The 20,414-nt window shown below is 56.5% G+C and overlaps 1 protein-coding gene across 1 annotated transcript; it reads left to right on the top strand.

The window, feature by feature from the left end:
* Positions 1-327: 327 nt before the first annotated feature.
* On the top strand, positions 328-18,891 carry RING1 (ring finger protein 1). The gene is made up of 7 exons (XM_038742255.1): positions 328-436; positions 3,205-3,304; positions 7,219-7,379; positions 10,645-10,860; positions 11,858-12,208; positions 18,403-18,607; positions 18,686-18,891. The coding sequence occupies exons 2-7, from the start codon at positions 3,227-3,229 to the stop codon at positions 18,785-18,787; spliced, it is 1,113 nt and encodes a 370-aa protein (XP_038598183.1). The 5' UTR covers positions 328-436; positions 3,205-3,226; the 3' UTR covers positions 18,788-18,891.
* The last annotated feature ends 1,523 nt before the right edge of the window (positions 18,892-20,414 follow it).

The following is a 20,414-nucleotide window of genomic DNA, read 5'->3' on the forward strand; positions in this document are numbered from 1 at the left end:
GGGAGAGTGAGGGGGACTGGGGGGGAATGTGGGGGGGAGAGTGAGGGGGATTGTGGGGGAATGGTGAGGTGGATTGTGGGGGAATCGTGAGGGGACTGTGGGGGGGAAGGTCAGAGGGTGTAAGGGGGTTTGTGAGGGATTGCGGGGAGGCCGAAGCGACGGGCGGCCTCGGTCACGTGGGGCGCGTAACGGGCGGGGCGGGGCGGCGGGTCACGCGGGCGCGCGAGGGGCGGGGCGGGAGCCGGAAGTGACGTGGGTCCGGAGCGTCGGGGCCATGGCGGCGGCGAAGGCGGGCGGACTCTGAGGCCCCGGGGGCCCCCGCCCCGCCCCGCCCCTCCCCCGCCAGGGGGCAACCTCGAACCCCGAACCGAAGCCAGGCGGCGGCGGCGGCGGCGGCGGGAGGAGGAAGAGGAAAGAAAAGAAACAAGGCGGCGGGGTGAGGAGGAAAGGGGGGCACCCGAGGGGGGGCGGGAACGCACGCCATTGGCCGCGCCCCTCAGGCCCCGCCCCCCGCGCCGAACGCCGTTGGCTCCCACTCGGGCCACCCGCCCCGCCCCCTCCGGAGCCTCCCCCGGGTCATTGGCTGAGCCCGCAGCCAATGGGAAGGGCGGACGCCGTGGGCCCCGCCCCCTCCGGGGCCTCCCCCGGGTCAGTGGCTGAGGCCGCAGCCAATGGGAAGGGCGGACGCCGGGGGCCCCGCCCCCTCCAGGACCTCCCCCGGGTCATTGGCTGAGCCCGTAGCCAATGGGAAGGGCGGGCCCCGCGGGCCCCGCCCCTTTCATGCCGCGCCTAACGTGTGACGTCACATCCGAGGGAGCCGTACGGCCCCGCCTCTTCAAGCCACGCCCTTCACGTGACGTCAGGCCGAGAGGCGTGGCGGGAGGAGCCTCCACATCAGGCCACGCCCCTTTCTGACTACGCCCAACGGGTGGGCGGTGCGAATGACGTCATCGCAGCCCGTGGCGGGAATAGGCGGGGCCTCGGTGGAGGGTCGGCCTCCCTCTGGTCACGTGGGCTGGGGAGGGTGTGGCGTCAGAGGCGTGAGGGGCGGTGCCCCCGCCCACCGCGAGGGGTCATGGGGGTGACGTCACCCGCGCGAGGGGCGGGGCAGGAAGTGACGTCGGCATGGGGCGGGGCCTGCCTTTCCTGGCCCCGCCCACAGCAGGGGTGGGAGTGGCGTCACTGCGCATGAGTGGCGTCAGAGGGGGCAGGGCCGCCTTCGACCCCCTCCCCCTCTCTGTCCCCGCCCACTGCTAGGGGCGGGGAGTGACGTCATCGGGGAGGGAGGTGCGGGGCAGGAAGTGACGTTGACCCCATGCGAGGTGGGGGGGGCTGGGGAGGTCCATCTCCTAGCCCCGCCCCCTCTCTGGCCCCGCCCACCACGCGGGGCAGGAAGTGACGTCAACACTGCCAGAGGCACGCGGGGCGGGGCCTGAGGGGGCCCCCCCCCCCCGCTTCCCTTAACCCCACCCCCTCTCCGGCCATGCCCAGCACGTGGGGTGGGAGAGTGATGTCACTGTGCGAGGGGGTGGGGCTTCCCTCGATCCCTCCCTCTCTGGCCACGCCCACCGCGTCGGGCTTTAGAGTGACGTCACCCCACTGGGGGTGAGGCCCAAGAGGCCCAGCCCCTCTGGTCCCCGCCCCCCACACGGCACAGGAAGTGACGTCGACGCCCCCATGAGGTGCAAGGGGGTGGGGCTCGAGGCAACCCAGCCTCCCCTGACCCCGCCCACTGTGCAGGGCGGGAATCAATCAATCAATCAATCGTATTTATTGAGCGCTTACTATGTGCAGAGCACTGTACTAAGCGCTTGGGAAGTACAAATTGGCAACATATAGAGACAGTCCCTACCCAACAGTGGGCTCACAGTCTAAAAGGGGGAGACAGAGAACAGAACCAAACATACCAACAGAATAAAATAAATAGGCTAGAAATGTACTAGTGACGTCAGTGCTGCCTGAGGCGTGAGGGGGCGGGGCCCGAGATGGTCCAGCCCCCCCTTGGCCCCGCCCACCGTGCACGTGGCAGGAAGTGATGTCGGCACTGTCAGAGGCGTGATGGGGCGGGACCTGAGGAGGTCTGGCTTCCCTTCCCACCACGAGGTGGGGGAGTGACGTCACTCCACGAGGGGCGGGGGCAGGAAGTGACGTGGACACCACCTGGGGCCTAAGGGGTTGTGTCACGAGACCTGGGTAGGTCCAGTCCCTCTGGCCCCGCCCACCATGCGGGACAGGAAGTGACGTCACGCCACCCGAGGCATGAGGGGCGGGGCCTGGGGCGGTCCAACCTCCCTGTACCCACCCCCCTCTCTGGCCCCGCCCACCACTTGGGGCAGGGGAGTGACGTCACTCCACGAGGGGGCGGGGCAGGAAGTGACGTCAACACCACCTGGGGCCTAAGGGGGTGTTTCGTGAGGCCTGGGGAGGTGTAGCCCCTCTGGCCCCGCCCCCCACGCGGGGCAGGAAGTGACATCACGCCCCCTGAGGCGGTCCAGCCTCCCTTGACCCCTCCCACCGCACTTGGCAGGAATCAATCAAGCAATCAATCGTATTTATCGAGCGCTTACTGTGTGCAGAGCACTGCACTAAGCGCTTCGGAAGTCCAAGTTGGCAACATAGACCGTCCCTACCCAACAGTGGGCTCACATCATCATCATCATCATCATCAATCGTATTTATTGAGCGCTTACTGTGTGCAGAGCACTGCACTAAGCGCTTGGGAAGTCCAAGTTGGCAACATAGAGAGACGGTCCCTACCCAAAAGTGGGCTCACAGTCTAAAAGGGGGAGACGGAGAACAAAATCAATCAATCAATCAATCAATCGTATTTATTGAGCGCTTACTATGTGCAGAGCACTGTACTAAGCGCTTGGGAAGTACAAATTGGCATCACATAGAGATAGTCCCTACCCAACAGTGGGCTCACAGTCTAAAAGTCTAAAACAAAACCAAACAGACTAATAAAATAAAATAAATAAATAGGATAAATAAATACAGCAACATCGCCTGAGGGGTGAGGGGGCTCCCTTGGCCCCGCCCACCACGCGGGGGGTCAGGAAGTGACGTCACGCCGCCCGAGGCTGTGCAGGCTCCCTTGGCCCCGCCCACTGCGTGTGGTGGGAAGTGACGTCACCACTTGAGGGCTGCGGGAGGCTGCGCCCCCTGGTGGCACACTGACACGATTTCCTCACCACGCATGCGCAGGCCGGCCCCGCCCCCCGTCGCCATGGCAACTCCCGCCACCGCCCCCAGCGCCAGCAAGACGTGGGAGCTGAGCCTGTACGAGCTGCACCGCACCCCGCAGGTCAGTCCGCCAGGGGGCGCCCTCCTCACGCACTGCGCATGCGCCGTCCCATCGCCGCCCTCCTCCTCCTCCTCATCGATAATCATCAATACCGCCACGATCGGGACAGCCCCATCCCTCTCCCCATCACCGTTGCTCCCCGACAACCATCAACATCGCCACGATCGGGACAGCCCCATCCCTCTTGTCCTCACCAGTAATCTATAGTCATCAATATCGCGATGATTGTGATCGCCAGTAGTCGATAATCATCAATATCGCCAGGATCGGGACAGCCCCATCCCTCTCCCCCTCACCGTTGCTCCCCGACAACCATTAACATCGCCACGATCGGGACAGCCCCATCCCTCTTGTCCTCACCAGTAATCCATAGTCATCAATATCACGATGATTGGGATCGCCAGTAATCGATAACCATCAATATCGCCATGACCGGGACAGCCCCATCCCTCTTGTCCTCACCAGTAATCTATAGTCATCAATATCACGATGGTTGGGATCGTTAGTAGTCAATAATCATCAATATCGCCAGGGTCGGGACAGCCCCATCCCTCTTGTCCTCACCAGTAATCCATAGTCATCAATATCACGATGATTGGGATCGCCAGTAATCGATAATCATCAATATCGCCACGATCGGGACAGCCCCATCCCTCTCCCCCTCACCGCTGCTCCCCAATAACCATCAATATCACCACGATCGGGACAGCCCCATCCCTCTCGTCCTCACCGTGCTCACCAGTAATCGGTAGTTGTCAATATCACCATGATCAGGATCACCAGTAATCGATTATCATCAATATCGCCACAATCGGGACAGCCCCATCCCTCTCCCCCTCACTGTTGCTCATCAGTAATCGATAATCATCGATATCACGATGATCGGGCAGCCCCATCCCTCTCCCGCTCACCGTGCTCACCAGTAATCGATAATCATCAATATCATCATGATTGGGACAGCCCCATCCCTCTCCCCCTTACCGTTGCTCACCAGTAATTGATAATCATCAATATCGCCATGATTGGGACAGCCCCATCCCTCTCCCGCTCACCGTGCTCACCAGTAATCGATAATCATCAATATCACAATGATCGGGCAGCCCCATCCCTCTTGTCCTCACAGTGCTTACTAGTAATCGGTAGTCATCAGTATCACCATGATCGGGATCACCAATAATCGATAATCATCAATATCACCATGCTCGGGACAGTCCCATCCCTCTCCCCCTCACCGTTGCTCACCAGTAATCGATAATCATCAATATCACCTTGATCGGGCAGCCCCATCCCTCTCCCCCTCACCGTTGCTCACCGATAATCAATAATCATCAATATAGCCACGATCGGGACAGCCCCATCCCTCTCGTCCTCACCGTGCTCACCTGTAATCAATAATCATCAATATCACGGTGAGCGGGCAGCCCCATCCCTCTCCCCCTCACCGTACTCACCAATAATCGTTCATTCATTCATTCATTCATTCATTCATTCATTCATTCACTCAATCGTATTTATTGAGCGCTTACTGTGTGCAGAGCACTGTACTAAACGCTTGGGAGGTCCAAGTTGGCAACATCTAGAGACGGTCCCTACCCAACAGTGGGCTCACAGTCTAAAAATAAATATGAATGAATGAATGAATAAATCTGCATGAATGAATGAAGACGATGGAATGCATGAATGAGTGAATGAGTAAGTCTGCATGAATGAATGAAGACGATGGAACGAATGGACGAAGGAAGGGCAGGGCGGGCAGGGATTGGACTCCATCAATACAATGGAATGATTGAGTGAATGAATGAGTGAATGAAGAAATCTTTATGAATGAATGCAGACGATGGAGTGAATGAATGACTGAATGAATAAGTATGCATGAATGAATGAAGAGGATGGAACGAATGGACGAAGGAAGGGCGGGTTGGGCAGGGATTGGACTCCATCAATACAATGGAATGATTGAGTGAATGAATGAATAAATATGCATGAATGAATGAGAGAATGAATAAAGATGAATGAATGAAGACGACGGAATGAATGAACAAACGAAGGGAGGACGGGGTGGGCAGGGATTGGACTCCATCAATACAATGGAATGATTGAATGAATGAATGAGTGAATGAAGAAATCTTTATGAATGAATGCAGACGATGGAGTGAATGAATAAGTATGCATGAATGAATGAACGAACGAAGGAAGGGCAGGGATTGGACTCCATCAATATGATGGAATGATTGATTGAATGAATGAGTGAATGAAGAAATCTGCATGAATGAATGCAGATGATGGAGTGAATGAATGAGTGAATGAAGAAACCTGCATGAATGAATGAAGACGATGGAATGAATGAACGAATGAAGGAAGGGCGGGGCGGGCAGGGATTGGACTCCATCCATACGGTGGAATGATTGAGTGAATGAATGAACAAATGTGCATGAATGAATGAAGACGATGGAGTTCAAAAATGAGTGAATGAATAAAGATGCATGAATGAATGCAGACGATGGAGTGAATGAATGAAGGAAGGGCGGGGCGGGCAGGGATTGGACTCCATCAATACGGTGGAATGATTGAATGAATGAATAAATATGCATGAATGAATGAAGATGATGGAATGCATGAGAGTGAATGAATAAAGATGCATGAATGAATGCAGACGAGTGAATGAACAAAGGAAGGGCGGGGCGGGCAGGGATTGGACTCCATCAATACAGTGGAATAATTGAATGAGTGAATGAATGAATCTGCGTGAATGAATGCGGACGATGGACGGCATGAATGAGTGAATAAATAAAGATGCATGAATGAATGCAGACGAGTGAATGAACGAAGGAAGGGCGGGCAGGGATTGGACTCCCTCAATATGGTGGAATGAATGAATGAATGAGTAAAGATACATGAATGAATGAAGACGATGGAAAGAATGAACGAAGGAAGGGCGGGGCGGGCAGGGATTGGACTCCATCAATACGGTGGAATGAGTGAATGAATGAATCAATATCTGCATGAATGAATGCGGACGATGGAGTGCATGAATGAGTGAATGAATAAAGATGCATGAATGAATGCAGACGATGGAGTGCATGAACGAAGGAAGGGCGGGGCGGGCAGGGATTGGACTCCATCAATACAGTGGAATAATTGAATGAGTGAATGAATGAATAAATATGCATGAATGAATGAAGATGATGGAGTGCATGAATGAGTGAATGAATAAAGATGCATGAATGAATGAAGACGATGGAATGAATGAACGAAGGAAGGGCAGGGTGGGCGGGGATTGGACTCCATCAATATGGTGGAATGATTCAGTGAGTGAATGAATGAATAAAAATGCATGAATGAATGAAGACAATGGAGTGTATGAATGAGTGAATGAATAAAGATACGTGAATGAATGAAGACGATGGAATGAATGAACGAAGGAAGGGCAGGGTGGGCGGGGATTGGACTCCATCAATACGGTGGAATGATTCAATGAGTGAATGAATGAATAAATATGAATGAATGAATGAAGACAATGGAGTGCGTGAATGAGTGAATGAATAAAGATGCATGAATGAATGCAGACGATGGAGCGATGGAGTGAATGAACGAAGGAAGGGCAGGGCGGGCAGGGATTGGACTCCATCAATACGGTGGAGTGATTGAATGAGTGCATGAATGAATAAATATGCATGAATGAATGAAGACGATGGACTGCATGAATGAGTGAATGAATAAAGATGCATGAACGAATGAAGACGATGGAACAAAGGACCGAACGAAGGGTGGGACGGGAGCGCCCAGCGCTCCGCACGCGGTCGGCGCCCCGTCCCCGCGAGGCGATGACGGAGCGCCGGTGTACTGAGCGCCCGCCACGTGCCGAACGCCGCGCTGAGCGCTCCCCCCTCCCCCCCCCCCCCGCCCCGCGGCAGGAGGCCATCATGGACGGGACGGAGATCGCGGTGTCGCCTCGCTCCCTGCACTCGGAGCTGATGTGCCCCATCTGCCTGGACATGCTGAAGAACACCATGACCACCAAGGAGTGTCTGCACCGCTTCTGCTCCGACTGCATCGTCACCGCCCTCCGCAGCGGGTCAGGGGACCCCCGCGCCCCGGGTTCGAATCCCGCCCGCCCCCTCCTCCTCCTCCTCCGGCCCCCCCGCTCCCTCCCCGTGGGACTCCCGGCCTCCGCCCCCGTACTGCAGTAATAATAATAATACTAATGACGGCATTTATTAAGCGCTTACTAAGTGCCAAGCACTGTTCTAAGCGCTGGGGAGGTTACGAGGTGATCGGGTTGTCCCACGGCGGGCATAGTAAGCGCCTAACATATACCGTCATCATTATTATCATTATTATTATTATAACCCACAACCTGATGGCCTTGTATCTTCCCCCAGCGCTTAGAACAGCGCTCGGCACATAGTAAGCACCTAACATGTACCATCATCATCATCATTATTATTATTATTATTATTATTATAACCCACAACCTGATGGCCTTGTCTCTCCTCCAGCGCTCAGAACAGCACTCGGAACATAGTAAGCGCTTAACAAATGCCCTCATTATTATTGTTATAACCCACACCTGATGGCCTTGTCTCTCCTCCAGCGCTCAGAACAGCACTCGGAACATAGTAAGCGCTTAACAAATGCCGTCATAATAATAATAATAATAATTATTATTATTATTATAACCCACAACCTGATGGCCTTGTATCTTCCCCCAGCGCTTAGAACAGCGCCCGGCACATAGTAAGCACCCAACATATACCATCATCATCATCATTATTATTATTGTTAGTATTATTATTATTATTGTTATTTTTATTATTATTATTATTATAACCCACAACCTGATGGCCTTGTAGCTTCCCCCAGCGCTTAGAACAGCGCTCGGTACATAGTAAGCACCTAACACATACCATCATCATCATTATTATTATTATTATTATTATTATTATTATTATAACCCACAACCTGATGGCCTTGTCTCTCCTCCAGCGCTCAGAACAGCACTCGGAACGTAGTAAGCGCTTAACAAATGCCCTCATCATTATTATTATTATTGTTATCATAATTATTATTATTATAACCCACAACCTGATGGCCTTGTATCTTCCCCCAGCGCTTAGAACAGCGCCTGGCACATAGTGAGCACCTAACACGTACCATTGTTATTATTATTATTATTATTATAACTCACAACCTGATGGCCTTGTCTCTCCTCCAGCGCTCAGAACAGCACTCGGAACATAGTAAGCGCTTAACAAATGCCCTCATTATTATTCTTATTACTGTTATAACCCACAACCTGATGGCCTTGTCTCTCCTCCAGCGCTCAGAACAGCACTCGGAACATAGTAAGCGCTTAACAAATGCCTTCATTATTATTATTATTATTGTTATTATTATTATTATTATAACCCACAACCTGATGGCCTTGTATCTTCCCCCAGCGCTTAGAACAGCGCCCGGCACATAGTAAGCACCCAACATATACCATCATCATCATCATTATTATTATTGTTATTATTATTATTATTATTGTTGTTATTATTATTATTATTATTATTATAACCCACAACCTGATGGCCTTGTAGCTTCCCCCAGCGCTTAGAACAGCGCTCGGTACATAGTAAGCACCTAACACATACCATCATCATCATTATTATTATCATTATTATTATTATTATTATTATTATAACCCACAACCTGATGGCCTTGTCTCTCCTCCAGCGCTCAGAACAGCACTCGGAGCATAGTAAGCGCTTAACAAATGCCATTATTGTTATTATTATTGTTATTGTTCTTATTGTAACCCACAACCCGATGGCCTTGTAGCTTCCCCCAGCGCTTAGAACAGCGCTCGGTACATAGTAAGCACCTAACGTATACCATCATCATTATTATTATTATAACCCACAACCCGATGGCCTTGTGTCTTCCCCCAGCGCTTAGAACAGCGCTCGGCATATAGTGAGCACCTAACACATACCATTGTTATTATTATTATTCTTATTATTATAGTGAGCACCTAACACATACCATCGTTGTTGTTATTATTATTATAACCCACAACCCGATGGCCTTGTCTCTCCTCCAGCGCTCAGAACAGCACTCGGAACGTAGTAAGCGCTTAACAAATGCCCTCATCGTTATTATTATTATTGTTATCATCATTATTATTATTATAACCCACAACCTGATGGCCTTGTATCTTCCCCCAGCGCTTAGAACAGCGCCCGGCACATAGTGAGCACCTAACACGTACCATTGTTATTATTATTATTATTATTATTATAACTCACAACCTGATGGCCTTGTCTCTCCTCCAGCGCTCAGAACAGCACTCGGAACATAGTAAGCGCTTAACAAATGCCCTCATTATTATTCTTATTACTGTTATAACCCACAACCTGATGGCCTTGTCTCTCCTCCAGCGCTCAGAACAGCACTCGGAACATAGTAAGCGCTTAACAAATGCCTTCATTATTATTATTATTATTATTGTTATTATTATTATTATTATAACCCACAACCTGATGGCCTTGTATCTTCCCCCAGCGCTTAGAACAGCGCCCGGCACATAGTAAGCACCCAACATATACCATCATCATCATCATTATTATTATTGTTATTATTATTATTATTATTGTTATTATTATTATTATTATTATTATCATAACCCACAACCTGATGGCCTTGTAGCTTCCCCCAGCGCTTAGAACAGCGCTCGGTACATAGTAAGCACCTAACACATACCATCATCATCATTATTATTATTATTATTATTATTATAACCCACAACCCGATGGCCTTGTCTCTCCTCCAGCGCTCAGAACAGCACTCGGAGCATAGTAAGCGCTTAACAAATGCCATTATTATTATTATTATTGTTATCATTCTTATTGTAACCCACAACCCGATGGCCTTGTAGCTTCCCCCAGCGCTTAGAACAGCGCCCGGCACATAGTAAGCACCTAACATATACCATCATCATCATCATTATTATTATTAATTACCCACAACCTGATGGCCTTGTCTCTCCTCCAGCGCTCAGAACAGCGCTCGGAGCATAGTAAGCGCTTAACAAATGCCTTGTTATTATTATTATTATTATAACCCACAACCCGATGGCCTTATATATTCCCCCAGCGCTTAGAACAGCGCCCGGCACATAGTGAGCACCTAACACATACCATCGTTATTATTATTATTATTATTATAACCCACAACCCGATGGCCTTGTCTCTCCTCCAGCGCTCGGAACAGCACTGGGAACATAGTAAGCGCTTAAAACCAGGGCCCTCCTGATTATTATTATGATCATAACGACCCCCCGGACCTCCCGGCAGGAACAAGGAGTGCCCGACCTGCCGCAAGAAGCTGGTTTCGAAGCGGTCGCTGCGCCCGGACCCCAACTTCGACGCCCTCATCTCCAAGATCTACCCGAGCCGGGAGGAGTACGAGGCCCACCAGGACCGCGTCCTCGTCCGCCTCAGCCGCCTGCACAACCAGCAGGCCCTCAGCTCCAGCATCGAGGAGGGGCTGCGCATGCAGGCCATGCATCGGTACGCCGGGCGAGGGGCGGGGGGCGAGGACGGGGGGGCCTTTGGCCATGTGGGAGATGCAGGGGGGCCGTGGATGGGACCGGTTGGAGGTCTGGGGGCGTGCAGATGGTGCAGGGGTGGGATGGTGGACGGTGTGTGGGCATGCAGGCGGTGCGGGGGTGGGATGGCGGGGGGTTTGGGGGCATGCAGGCGGTGCAGGGGTGGGATGGCGGGGGGTTTGGGGGCACGCAGACGGTGCAGGGGCGGGATGGCGGACGGCGTGTCTGCATGCAGGAGCTGTAACGGTGCAGGGGTGGGATGGCGGGGGGTCTGTGGGCACGCAGGCGGTGCAGGGGTGGGGTGGCGGACGGCGTGCCTGCATGCAGGAGCTGCAACGGTGCAGGGGTGGGATGGCGGGGGGGGTCTGTGGGCATACAGGGGGTGCAGGGGTGGGATGGCGGGGGGCGGGGGTGGGACGGCAGGGGGTTTGGGGGCATGCAGGGGTGCAGGGGCGGGATGGCGGGGGGCGTGGCTGCATGCAGGAGCTGTAGCGGTGCAGGGGTGGGATGGCGGGGGGTCTGTGGGCATGCAGACGGTGCAGGGGTGGGATGGCGGGGGGCGGGGGTGGGATGGCGGGGGTTCTGTGGGCATGCAGGCGGTGCAGGGGTGGGATGGCGGGGGCGGGGGTGGGATGGCAGGGCGTTTGGGGGCACGCAGACGGGGCAGGGGCGGGATGGCGGGGGGCGGGTCTGCATGCAGGAGCTGTAGGGGGGCACAGGGGGGACCGCAGGGGGTTTGGGGGCATGCAGGCGGTGCAGGGGTGGGATGGCGGGCGGCATGGCTGCCTTCAGGAGCTGCAGGGGGGGCTTGGGTGGGACGGGAGGGGGTTTGTGGGCACGCAGGCGGTGCAGGGGCGGGATGGCGGGGGGCGGGTCCGCATGCAGGAGCTGCAGGGGGGCTCGGGTGGGATGGGAGGGCTTTGCCCTCTGCCCTCCGACCCCTGCCCTCTCCGCCCCAGGGCCCAGCGTGTGCGGCGGGCGCTGCCGGAGTCGGACCAGACGACCACCCTGAGCGGCGGGGACGGGGAAGCCGAGGCCGACGGGGAGGCCGAGCCCGACGGGGAGGAGCTCAGCTCGGACTCGGGCCCGGATTCGAACCCCGGCCCGGCCCCGAAGCGGCCCCGGGGCGGCGGCGGGGGCGGCGGCGGGGGCGGCCCCGAGGACTCGGGGGACCCCGGCCGGGGCCCCCCGAGCGGCGGGCCCGGCGGCGGGCCCGGCCCCCCCAGCCCCCCGGAGCCCGGCGGCGAGATCGAGCTCGTCTTCCGGCCCCACCCGGTCCTGGTGGAGAAGGGCCAGTACAGCCAGACCAGGTGAGTGGGGGAGGCGCCCCCGGGGCCCGGCTCGCGCCGCCCTCCTCCGTCAAGTCCGTTCATCTTTATTGAGCACCTACCGTGTGCGGAGCGCCCGGGAGACGAGGTCGTGGACCGCTCGCTTCCCTCCTCCATCAAATTCGTTCGTTTTTATTGAGCACCTACCGTGCGCGGAGCGCTGGGCTGGGCGCTCGGGCGAGGACCCCGTGGACCCCTCGTTTCCGTCCCCTGTCAGATTCGTTCGTAATTTATTGAGCACCTACCGTGTGCGGAGCACTGGACAGAGCGCTCGGGAGACAAGGCCGTGGACCGCTCACTTCTCTCCTCCGTCAAATTTGTTCATTTTTATTGAGCACCTACCGTGTGCGGAGCACTGGACTGAGCGCTCGGGCGAGGACACCGTGGACCGCTCACTTCCCCCCTCCATCAAATTCGTTCATAATTTACTGAGCACCTACCGTGTGCGGAGCACTGGACTGAGCGCTCGGGAGATGAGGTCGTGGACCGCTCGCTTCCCTCCTCCGTCAAATTCGTTCGTTTTTATTGAGCACCTACCGTGTGTGGAGCGCTGGGCTGAGCGCTCGGGCGAGGACCCCGTGGACCGCTCGTTTCCGTCCCCTCTCAGATTCGTTCGTAATTTATTGAGCACCTACCGTGTGCGGAGCACTGTACTGAGCGCTCGGGAGATGAGGTCGTGGACCACTCACTTTCCTCCTCCATCTAATTCATTTGCATTTATTGAGCACCTACTGTGTGCGGAGCACTGGACTGAGCGCTTGGGAGAGGGCACCGTGGACCACTCACTTCCCTCCTCCGTCAAATCCGCTCATTCTTATTGAGCACCTGCCATGCGCGGAGTGCTGGGCTGGGCGCTCGGGCGAGGACCCCGTGGACCACTCATTTCTGTCTCCTGTCAAATTAGTTCGTTTTTATTGAGCACCTACCGTTTGCGGACCGCTGTACTGAGCACTCGGGCGAGGACACCGTGGACCGCTCACTTTCCTCCTCCATCCGATTCATTAGCATTTATTGAGCACCTACCGTGTGCAGAGCACTGGACTGAGCGCTCGGGCGAGAATGCCCTGGACCACTCACTTCCCTCCTCCATCAAATTTGTTCACTTTTATTGAGCACCTACCGTGTGCGGAGCACTGGACTGAGCGCTCAGGAGATGAGGACACCGTGGACCGCTCACTTTCCTCCTCCCTCCATCCGATTCATTAGCATTTATTGAGCACCTACCGTGTGCAGAGCGCTGGACTGAGCGCCCGGGAGACGAGGGCGTGGACCGCTCACTTCCCTCCTCCGTCCAAGTCGTTCGTCTTTATTGAGCACCTACCATGTGCGGAGCGCTGTACTGAGCGCTCGGGAGATGAGGTCGTGGACCGCTCACTTCCCTCCTCCGTCCGATTCATTCGCATTTATTGAGCACCTACCGTGTGCAGAGCACTGGACTGAGCACTCTGGCGAGGACGCCGTGGACCGCTCACTTCCCTCCTCCGTCCAAGTCGTTCATCTTTTATTGAGCACCTACCGTGTGCAGAGCACTGGACTGAGCGCTCGGGCGAGGACGCTGTGGACCGCTCACTTCCCTCCTCCGTCCAAGTCATTCGTCTTTATTGAGCACCTACCGTGTGCGGAGCGCTGGACTGAGCGCTCGGGAGATGAGGTCGTGGACCGCTCACTTCCCTCCTCCATCCGATTCATTCGCATTTATTGAGCACCTACCGTGTGTGGAGCACTGGACTGAGTGCTCTGGCGAGGACGCCGTGGACCGCTCACTTCCATCTCCTGTCAAATTCCTTCATAATTTATTGAGCACCTACCGTGTGCGGAGCACTGGACTGAGCGCTCGGGCGAGGACACCGTGGACCGCTCACTTCCCCCCTCCATCAAATTCCTTCATAATTTACTGAGCGCCTACCGTGTGCGGAGCACTGTAGTGAGCGATCGGGTGAGGACCCCGTGGACCGCTCACTTCCCTCCTCCGTCCAAGTCGTTCATCTTTTATTGAGCACCTACCATGTGCAGAGCACTGGACTGAGCGCTCGGGCGAGGACGCCGTGGACCGCTCACTTCCCCCCTCCGTCAGATTCGTTTGTGATTTACTGAGCGCTTACTCAGTAAGCGCTCAATAAATATAATTGAATGAATGAATGAAGGGGGGGCAAACCGGAAGTGCTCATTCTTGGGACCCTCCAAACCAGAAGTGCTCATTCTTGGGGGGGGGGGGGGGGGCGGCAAACCGGAAGTGCTCATTCTTGAGAACCCCCCCCCATACCGGCGGTGCTCATTCTTGGGGACCCCCCCCCCAAGCCGAAAGTGTTCATTCTTGGGGACCCCCCCCCCAAACCAGAAGTGCTCATCCTTGGGGACCCCCCCCAAGCCGAAAGTGTTCATTCTTGGGGACCCCCCCCCCCAAACCAGAAGTGCTCATCCTTGGGGGGTGGCGGCAAACCGGAAATGCTTGTTCTTGAGCACCCCCCCCTCCAAACCGGAGGTGCTCATTCTTTGGGGGGGGGGGCAAACCGGCAGTGCTCATTCTTGGGGGGCTAACCGGAAGTGCTCATTCTTGCGGGACACCCCCCAAAACCGGAAATGCTCGTTTTCGGGGATCCCCTCTAACCGTTAATGCTCATTCTTGCGGACCCCCTTCACCGAAACCAGAAGTGCTCATTCTTTGGGGGGCTAACCGGAAGTGCTCGTTCTTGCGGACTCCCCCCAAACCGGAAGTGCTCATTCCTGGGGGGACCCCCCCCACCTGGAAGTGCTCATTCTTGGGGGGGGAACCAGAAGGGCTCATTTTGGGGGGCAACGGGAAGTGCTCATTGTTGCGGACCCCCCCCCCCCCAAACCGGAAGTGCTCATTCTCGGGGACCCCCTCTGACCGTTAATGCTCGTTCTTGCGGACCCCCTCCACCCAAACCGGAAGTGCTCATTTTGGGGGGGCAATGGGAAGTGCTTGCTCTATTGTACCGTCCCCCAAAACCGGAAGTGCTCCTTCTCGGGGACCCCCTCTGACCGTTAATGCTCATTCTTGCGGACCCCCTCCACCCAAACCGGAAGTGCTCATTCTTGGGGGGGCTAACCGGAAGTGCTCATTCTTGCAGACTCCCCCCCAAACCAGAAGTGCCCATTCCTGGGGACCCCACCCCCCCGGGAAGTGCTTATTCTTGGGGGGAGGCAAACCGGAAGTGCTCATTCTTTGGGGGGGCAACAGGAAGTGCTCATTCTTTGGGGAGCAACGGGAAGTGCTCATTCTTGCGGACACCGCCCCCCCCCAACCGGAAGTGCTCATTCTCGGGGACCCCCTCTAACCGTTAATGCTCGTTCTTCCGGACCCCTTCCACCGAAACCGGAAGTGCTCATTTTGGGGGGAGGCAACGGGAAGTGCTCGTTCTTGCGGACCCCCCCCCCCAAAAAAAAAAAACGGAAGTGCTCATTCTTGGGGACCGTTAATGCTCGTTCTTGCGGACCCCCTCCACCGAAACCGCTCATTCTTTGGGGGGGCTAACCGGAAGTGCTCATTCTTGCGGACCCCCCCCAAACCGGAAGTGCTCCTTCTCGGGGACCCCCTCTGACTGCTCACACTCGTCCTTGCGGACCCCCTCCACCCAAACCGCTCATTCTTTGGGGGGGCCAACCAGAAGTGCTCATTCTTGCGGACCCCCCCCCAAACCGGAAGTGCTCATTCTCGGGGACCCCCCTCTGACCGTTAATGCTCGTTCTTGCGGACCCCCTCCACCCGAACCGGAAGTGCTCGTTCTTTGGGGGGCTAACCGGAAGTGCTCATTCTTGCCGACTCCCCCCGCAAACCGGAAGTGCTCCTTCTGGGGGACCCCCTCTGACCGTTAATGCTCGTTCTGGCGGACCCCCGCCACCCAAACCGGAAGTGCTCATTTTGGGGGGAGGCAACGGGAAGTGCTCGTTCTTAAGGACCCCCCCCCCAAAACCGGAAGTGCTCATTCTTTGGGGGGCAATGGGAAGTGCTCATTGTTGTGGACCCCCCCCAAACCAGAAGTACTCATTCTCGGGGACCCCCTCCACCGAAAGTGCTCGTTTTGGGGGGGGCAACAGGAAGTGCTCATTCTTGTGGACCCCCCCCCCCCAAACCGGAAGTGCTCCTTCTCGGGGACCCCCATCTAACCGTTCATGCTCGTTCTTGCGGACCCCCCCCCCCAAACCAGAAGTGCTCCTTCTGGGGGACCCCCTCTGACCGTTCATGCTCGTCCTTGCGGACCCCCTCCACCCAAACCGCTCGTTCTTTGGGGGGGCCAACCGGAAGTGCTCATTCTTGCGGACCCCCCCCCCCCCAAAACCGGAAGTACTCATTCTTGGGAACCCCCTCTGACCGTTAATGCTCATTCTTGCGGACCCCCTCCACCCAAGCTGGAAGTGCTCATCCTTTGGGGGGCTAACCGGAAGTGCTCCTTCTCGGGGACCCCCTCTGACTGCTAATGCTCGTTCTTGCGGACCCCCTCCACCCAAACCGGAAGTGCTGGTTCTTTGGGGGGCTAACCGGAAGTGCTCATTCTTGCGGACTCCCACCCACCCAAACCGGAAGTGCTCATTCTCGGGGACCCCCTCTGACCGTTAATGCTCGTTCTGGCGGACCCCCGCCACCCAAACCGGAAGTGCTCATTTTGGGGGGAGGCAACGGGAAGTGCTCGTTCTTAACGGACCCCCCCCCCCCCAAAACCGGAAGTGCTCATTCTTTGGGGGGCAACGGGAAGTGCTCATTGTTGTGGACCCCCCCCAAACCGGAAGTACTCATTCTCGGGGACCCCCTCTAATCATTAATGCTCGTTCTTGAGGACCCCCTCCACCGAAAATGCTCATTTTGGGGAGGCCAACCGGAAGTGCTCATTCTTGCGGGACACCCCCCAAACCGGAAGTGCTCCTTCTGGGGGACCCCCTCTGACCGTTCATGCTCGTCCTTGCGGACCCCCTCCACCCAAACCGCTCATTCTTTGGGGGGGCTAACCGGAAGTGCTCATTCTTGCGAAACCCCCCCCCCCCCCAAACCGGAAGTGCTCATTCTTGGGGACCCCCTCTAACCGTTAATGCTCATTCTTGCGGACCCCCCCCCCCCCAAACCGGAAGTGCTCATTCTTGCGGACCCCCTCCGACCGTTAATGCTCATTCTTGCGGACCCCCTCCGCCCAAGCCGGAAGTGCTCGTCCTTTGGGGGGCTAACCGGAAGTGCTCCTTCTTGCGGACCCCCCCACACCCCCCAAGCCGGAAGTGCTCCTTCTCGGGGACCCCCTGTGACCGTCAATGCTCGTTCTTGCGGACCCCCGCCACCCAAACCGGAAGTGCTCATTTTGGGGGGAGGCAATGGGAAGTGCTCGTTCTTAAGGACCCCCCCCCCAAAACCGGAAGTGCTCATTCTTTGGGGGGCAATGGGAAGTGCTCATTGTTGTGGACCCCCCCCCCCCCCAAACCGGAAGTACTCATTCTCGGGGACCCCCTCTAATCATTAATGCTCGTTCTTGAGGACCCCCTCCACCGAAAGTGCTCATTTTGGCGGGGGCAACGGGAAGTGTTCATTCTTGTGGACCCCCCCAAACCGGAAGTGCTCCTTCTCGGGGACCCCCATCTAACCGTTCACGCTTGTTCTTGCGGACCCCCCCCCCCCCAAACCGGAAGTGCTCCTTCTGGGGGACCCCCTCTGACCGCTCACGCTCGTCCTTGCGGGCCCCCTCCACCCAAACCGCTCGTTCTTTGGGGGGGCCAACCGGAAGTGCTCATTCTTGCAGACCCCCCCCCCCCCCAAAAACCGGAAGTGCTCATTCTTGGGGACCCCCTCTGACCGTTAATGCTCATTCTTGCGGACCCCCCCCCCCCAAACCGGAAGTGCTCATTCTTGCGGACCCCCTCTGACCGTTCATGCTCATTCTTGCGGACCCCCTCCACCCAAGCCGGAAGTGCTCGTCCTTTGGGGGGCTAACCGGAAGTGCTCCTTCTTGCGGACCCCCACACCCCCCAAGCCGGAAGTGCTCCTTCTCGGGGACCCCCTGTGACCGTCAATGCTCGTTCTTGCGGACCCCCGCCACCCAAACCGGAAGTGCTCGTTCTTTGGGGGGCTAACCGGAAGCGCTCCTTCCCGGGGACCCCCGTAAACCGTCCAGGCCCGTCCCCGGGGACCCCGCGACCGACCCCACCGTCTCCCCCTTCCCCCCCTGCCGCCGCAGGTACGTGAAGACCACCGGCAACGCCACGGTGGACCACCTGTCCAAGTACCTGGCCCTGCGCATCGCCCTGGAGCGGAGGCAGCAGCAGGAGGCCGGGGGGCCCGGGGGTCCCGGGGGTCCCGAGCCCGGGGCCCTGCCCAGCCTGGACGGGGTGAGCGAGAAGCAGTACACCATCTACATCGCCACGGCCGCGGGGGCCTTCACGGTGAGCGGGCCCCTTCGCGCTGGGGGGCTGGGGGGGACGCCCCGCGCCCCCCGCTGACCTCTGACCCCCCGCCCCTAGACCCTGAACGGCTCCCTGACCCTGGAGCTGGTCAACGAGAAGTTCTGGAAGGTGTCGCGGCCCCTGGAGCTGTGCTACGCGCCCACCAAGGAGCCCAAGTGACGGCTTTTTCTACAAAATGTCTATAGCAGAGTCTTCTATATTGTACAGAAACCGGCTTGGGGGGGGCCCCCCCCCCGAGAAACAAGGATTTTTGGTTCTTTCTCCCCGGGGGGCGTCTCTCTGCGGCCCACCGGCGGGCGCGGGTTCGAGTCCCGGCCCCGCGTCCGCCGCCGCCCCGCTTCTCCGCGCCTCGGTCCCCTCGTCTGTCAAATGGGGGTGAGGGCCGGGGGGCGGCCCGATCCCCTCGCAGCATCGTCATCAGTCGTATTTGGTGAGCGCTCACTGTGTGCAGAGCGCTGTGCTAAGCGCTGGGGACGGACAAGGGGGCAACGTCCTACCCGACAGCGGGCTCACGGCGCGTAGGCCCCGCCGGGCACGTAGTGAGCGCTTAACAGGCGCCATCGCCGTTATCACCATCATCATCATCAACCGTATTTATTGATGATGATGATGATGGCGTTTATTAAGCGCTTACTATATGCAAAGCACTGTTCTAAGCGCTGGGGAGATTACAAGGCGATCAGGTTGTCCCCCGGGGGGCTCCCAGTCTTCATCCCCATTTGACAGATGAGGCAACTGAGGCCCAGAGAAGTGAAGTGACTCGCCCGAAGTCACCCAGCTGACAACCGGCAGAGCCGGGATTTGAACCCATGACCTCTGACTCCAAAGCCCGGGCTCTTTCCAGTGAGCCACGCTGCTTCTCACAGCGCTTACTGTGCAGAGTGCTTACTTATTGAGCGCTTACTGTGTGCAGAGCGCTGTACTGAGCGCTTGGGAAGTCCAAATCGGCAACATAGAGAGACGGTCCCTGCCCAGCAGTGGGCTCACAGTCTAGAAGGGGGAATTATTATTATTATTTAGTTATTGTTATTAGAGAAGCCGCGGGGCTCGGCGGAAAGGGCCCGGGCTCGGGAGTCGGAGGGCGTGGGTTCGAATCCCCGCCCCGCCATGAAGACGGTGACCCCCCCCCCCGCCGCCGGGACAACCCGATCACCTCGTATCCCCCGCCGGGCACGTAGTAAGCGCTTACCGGGTGCCATCGTCCTCGTCATTGTTAGAGAAGCCGCGGGGCTCGGCGGAAAGGGCCCGGGCTCGGGAGTCGGAGGGCGTGGGTTCGAATCCCCACCCCGCCGGGTGACTTTGGGCGAGTCGCTTTGCTCCCCTGGGCCTCGTCTGGAAAATGGGGATGAAGGCCCTGAGCCCCCGCCGTGGGACAACCCCATCACCTTGGTACCTCCCCAGCGCTTAGAACAGTGCTGGGCACATGGTAAGCGCTCAACACATGCCATCATTATCATTATTATTATTATTATTATTATTAGAACAGTGCTGGGCACATGGTAAGCGCTTAGCACATGACATCATGATTATTATTATTATTATTATTAGAACAGTGCTTGGCACATGGTAAGCACTTAACACATGCCATCATTATTATTATTATAATTATTATTACTAGAACAGTGCTTGGCACATGGTAAGCCCTTAACACATGCCATCATTATTATTATTATTATTATTAGAACAGTGCTGGGCACATGGTAAGCACTTAACACATGCCATCATTATTATCATTATTATTATTATTATTAGAACAGTGCTGGGCACATGGTAAGCGCTTAACACA

The sequence above is a fragment of the Tachyglossus aculeatus genome, unplaced genomic scaffold, assembly GCF_015852505.1.
Source record: "Tachyglossus aculeatus isolate mTacAcu1 unplaced genomic scaffold, mTacAcu1.pri scaffold_101_arrow_ctg1, whole genome shotgun sequence".
Classification (NCBI taxonomy): Eukaryota; Metazoa; Chordata; class Mammalia; order Monotremata; family Tachyglossidae; genus Tachyglossus; species Tachyglossus aculeatus.

What these genes read in the sequence shown, in the direction of transcription:
- RING1 (XM_038742255.1), top strand. Translation starts at nt 3,227, where the DNA reads ATGGCAACTCCCGCCACCGCCCCCAGCGCCAGCAAGACGTGGGAGCTG. An exon ending in GTCACCGCCCTCCGCAGCGG is followed by an intron (nt 7,380 to 10,644) that starts GTCAGGGGACCC and finishes ACCTCCCGGCAG; the next exon opens with GAACAAGGAGTGCCCGACCT. An exon ending in GGCCAGTACAGCCAGACCAG is followed by an intron (nt 12,209 to 18,402) that starts GTGAGTGGGGGA and finishes CTGCCGCCGCAG; the next exon opens with GTACGTGAAGACCACCGGCA.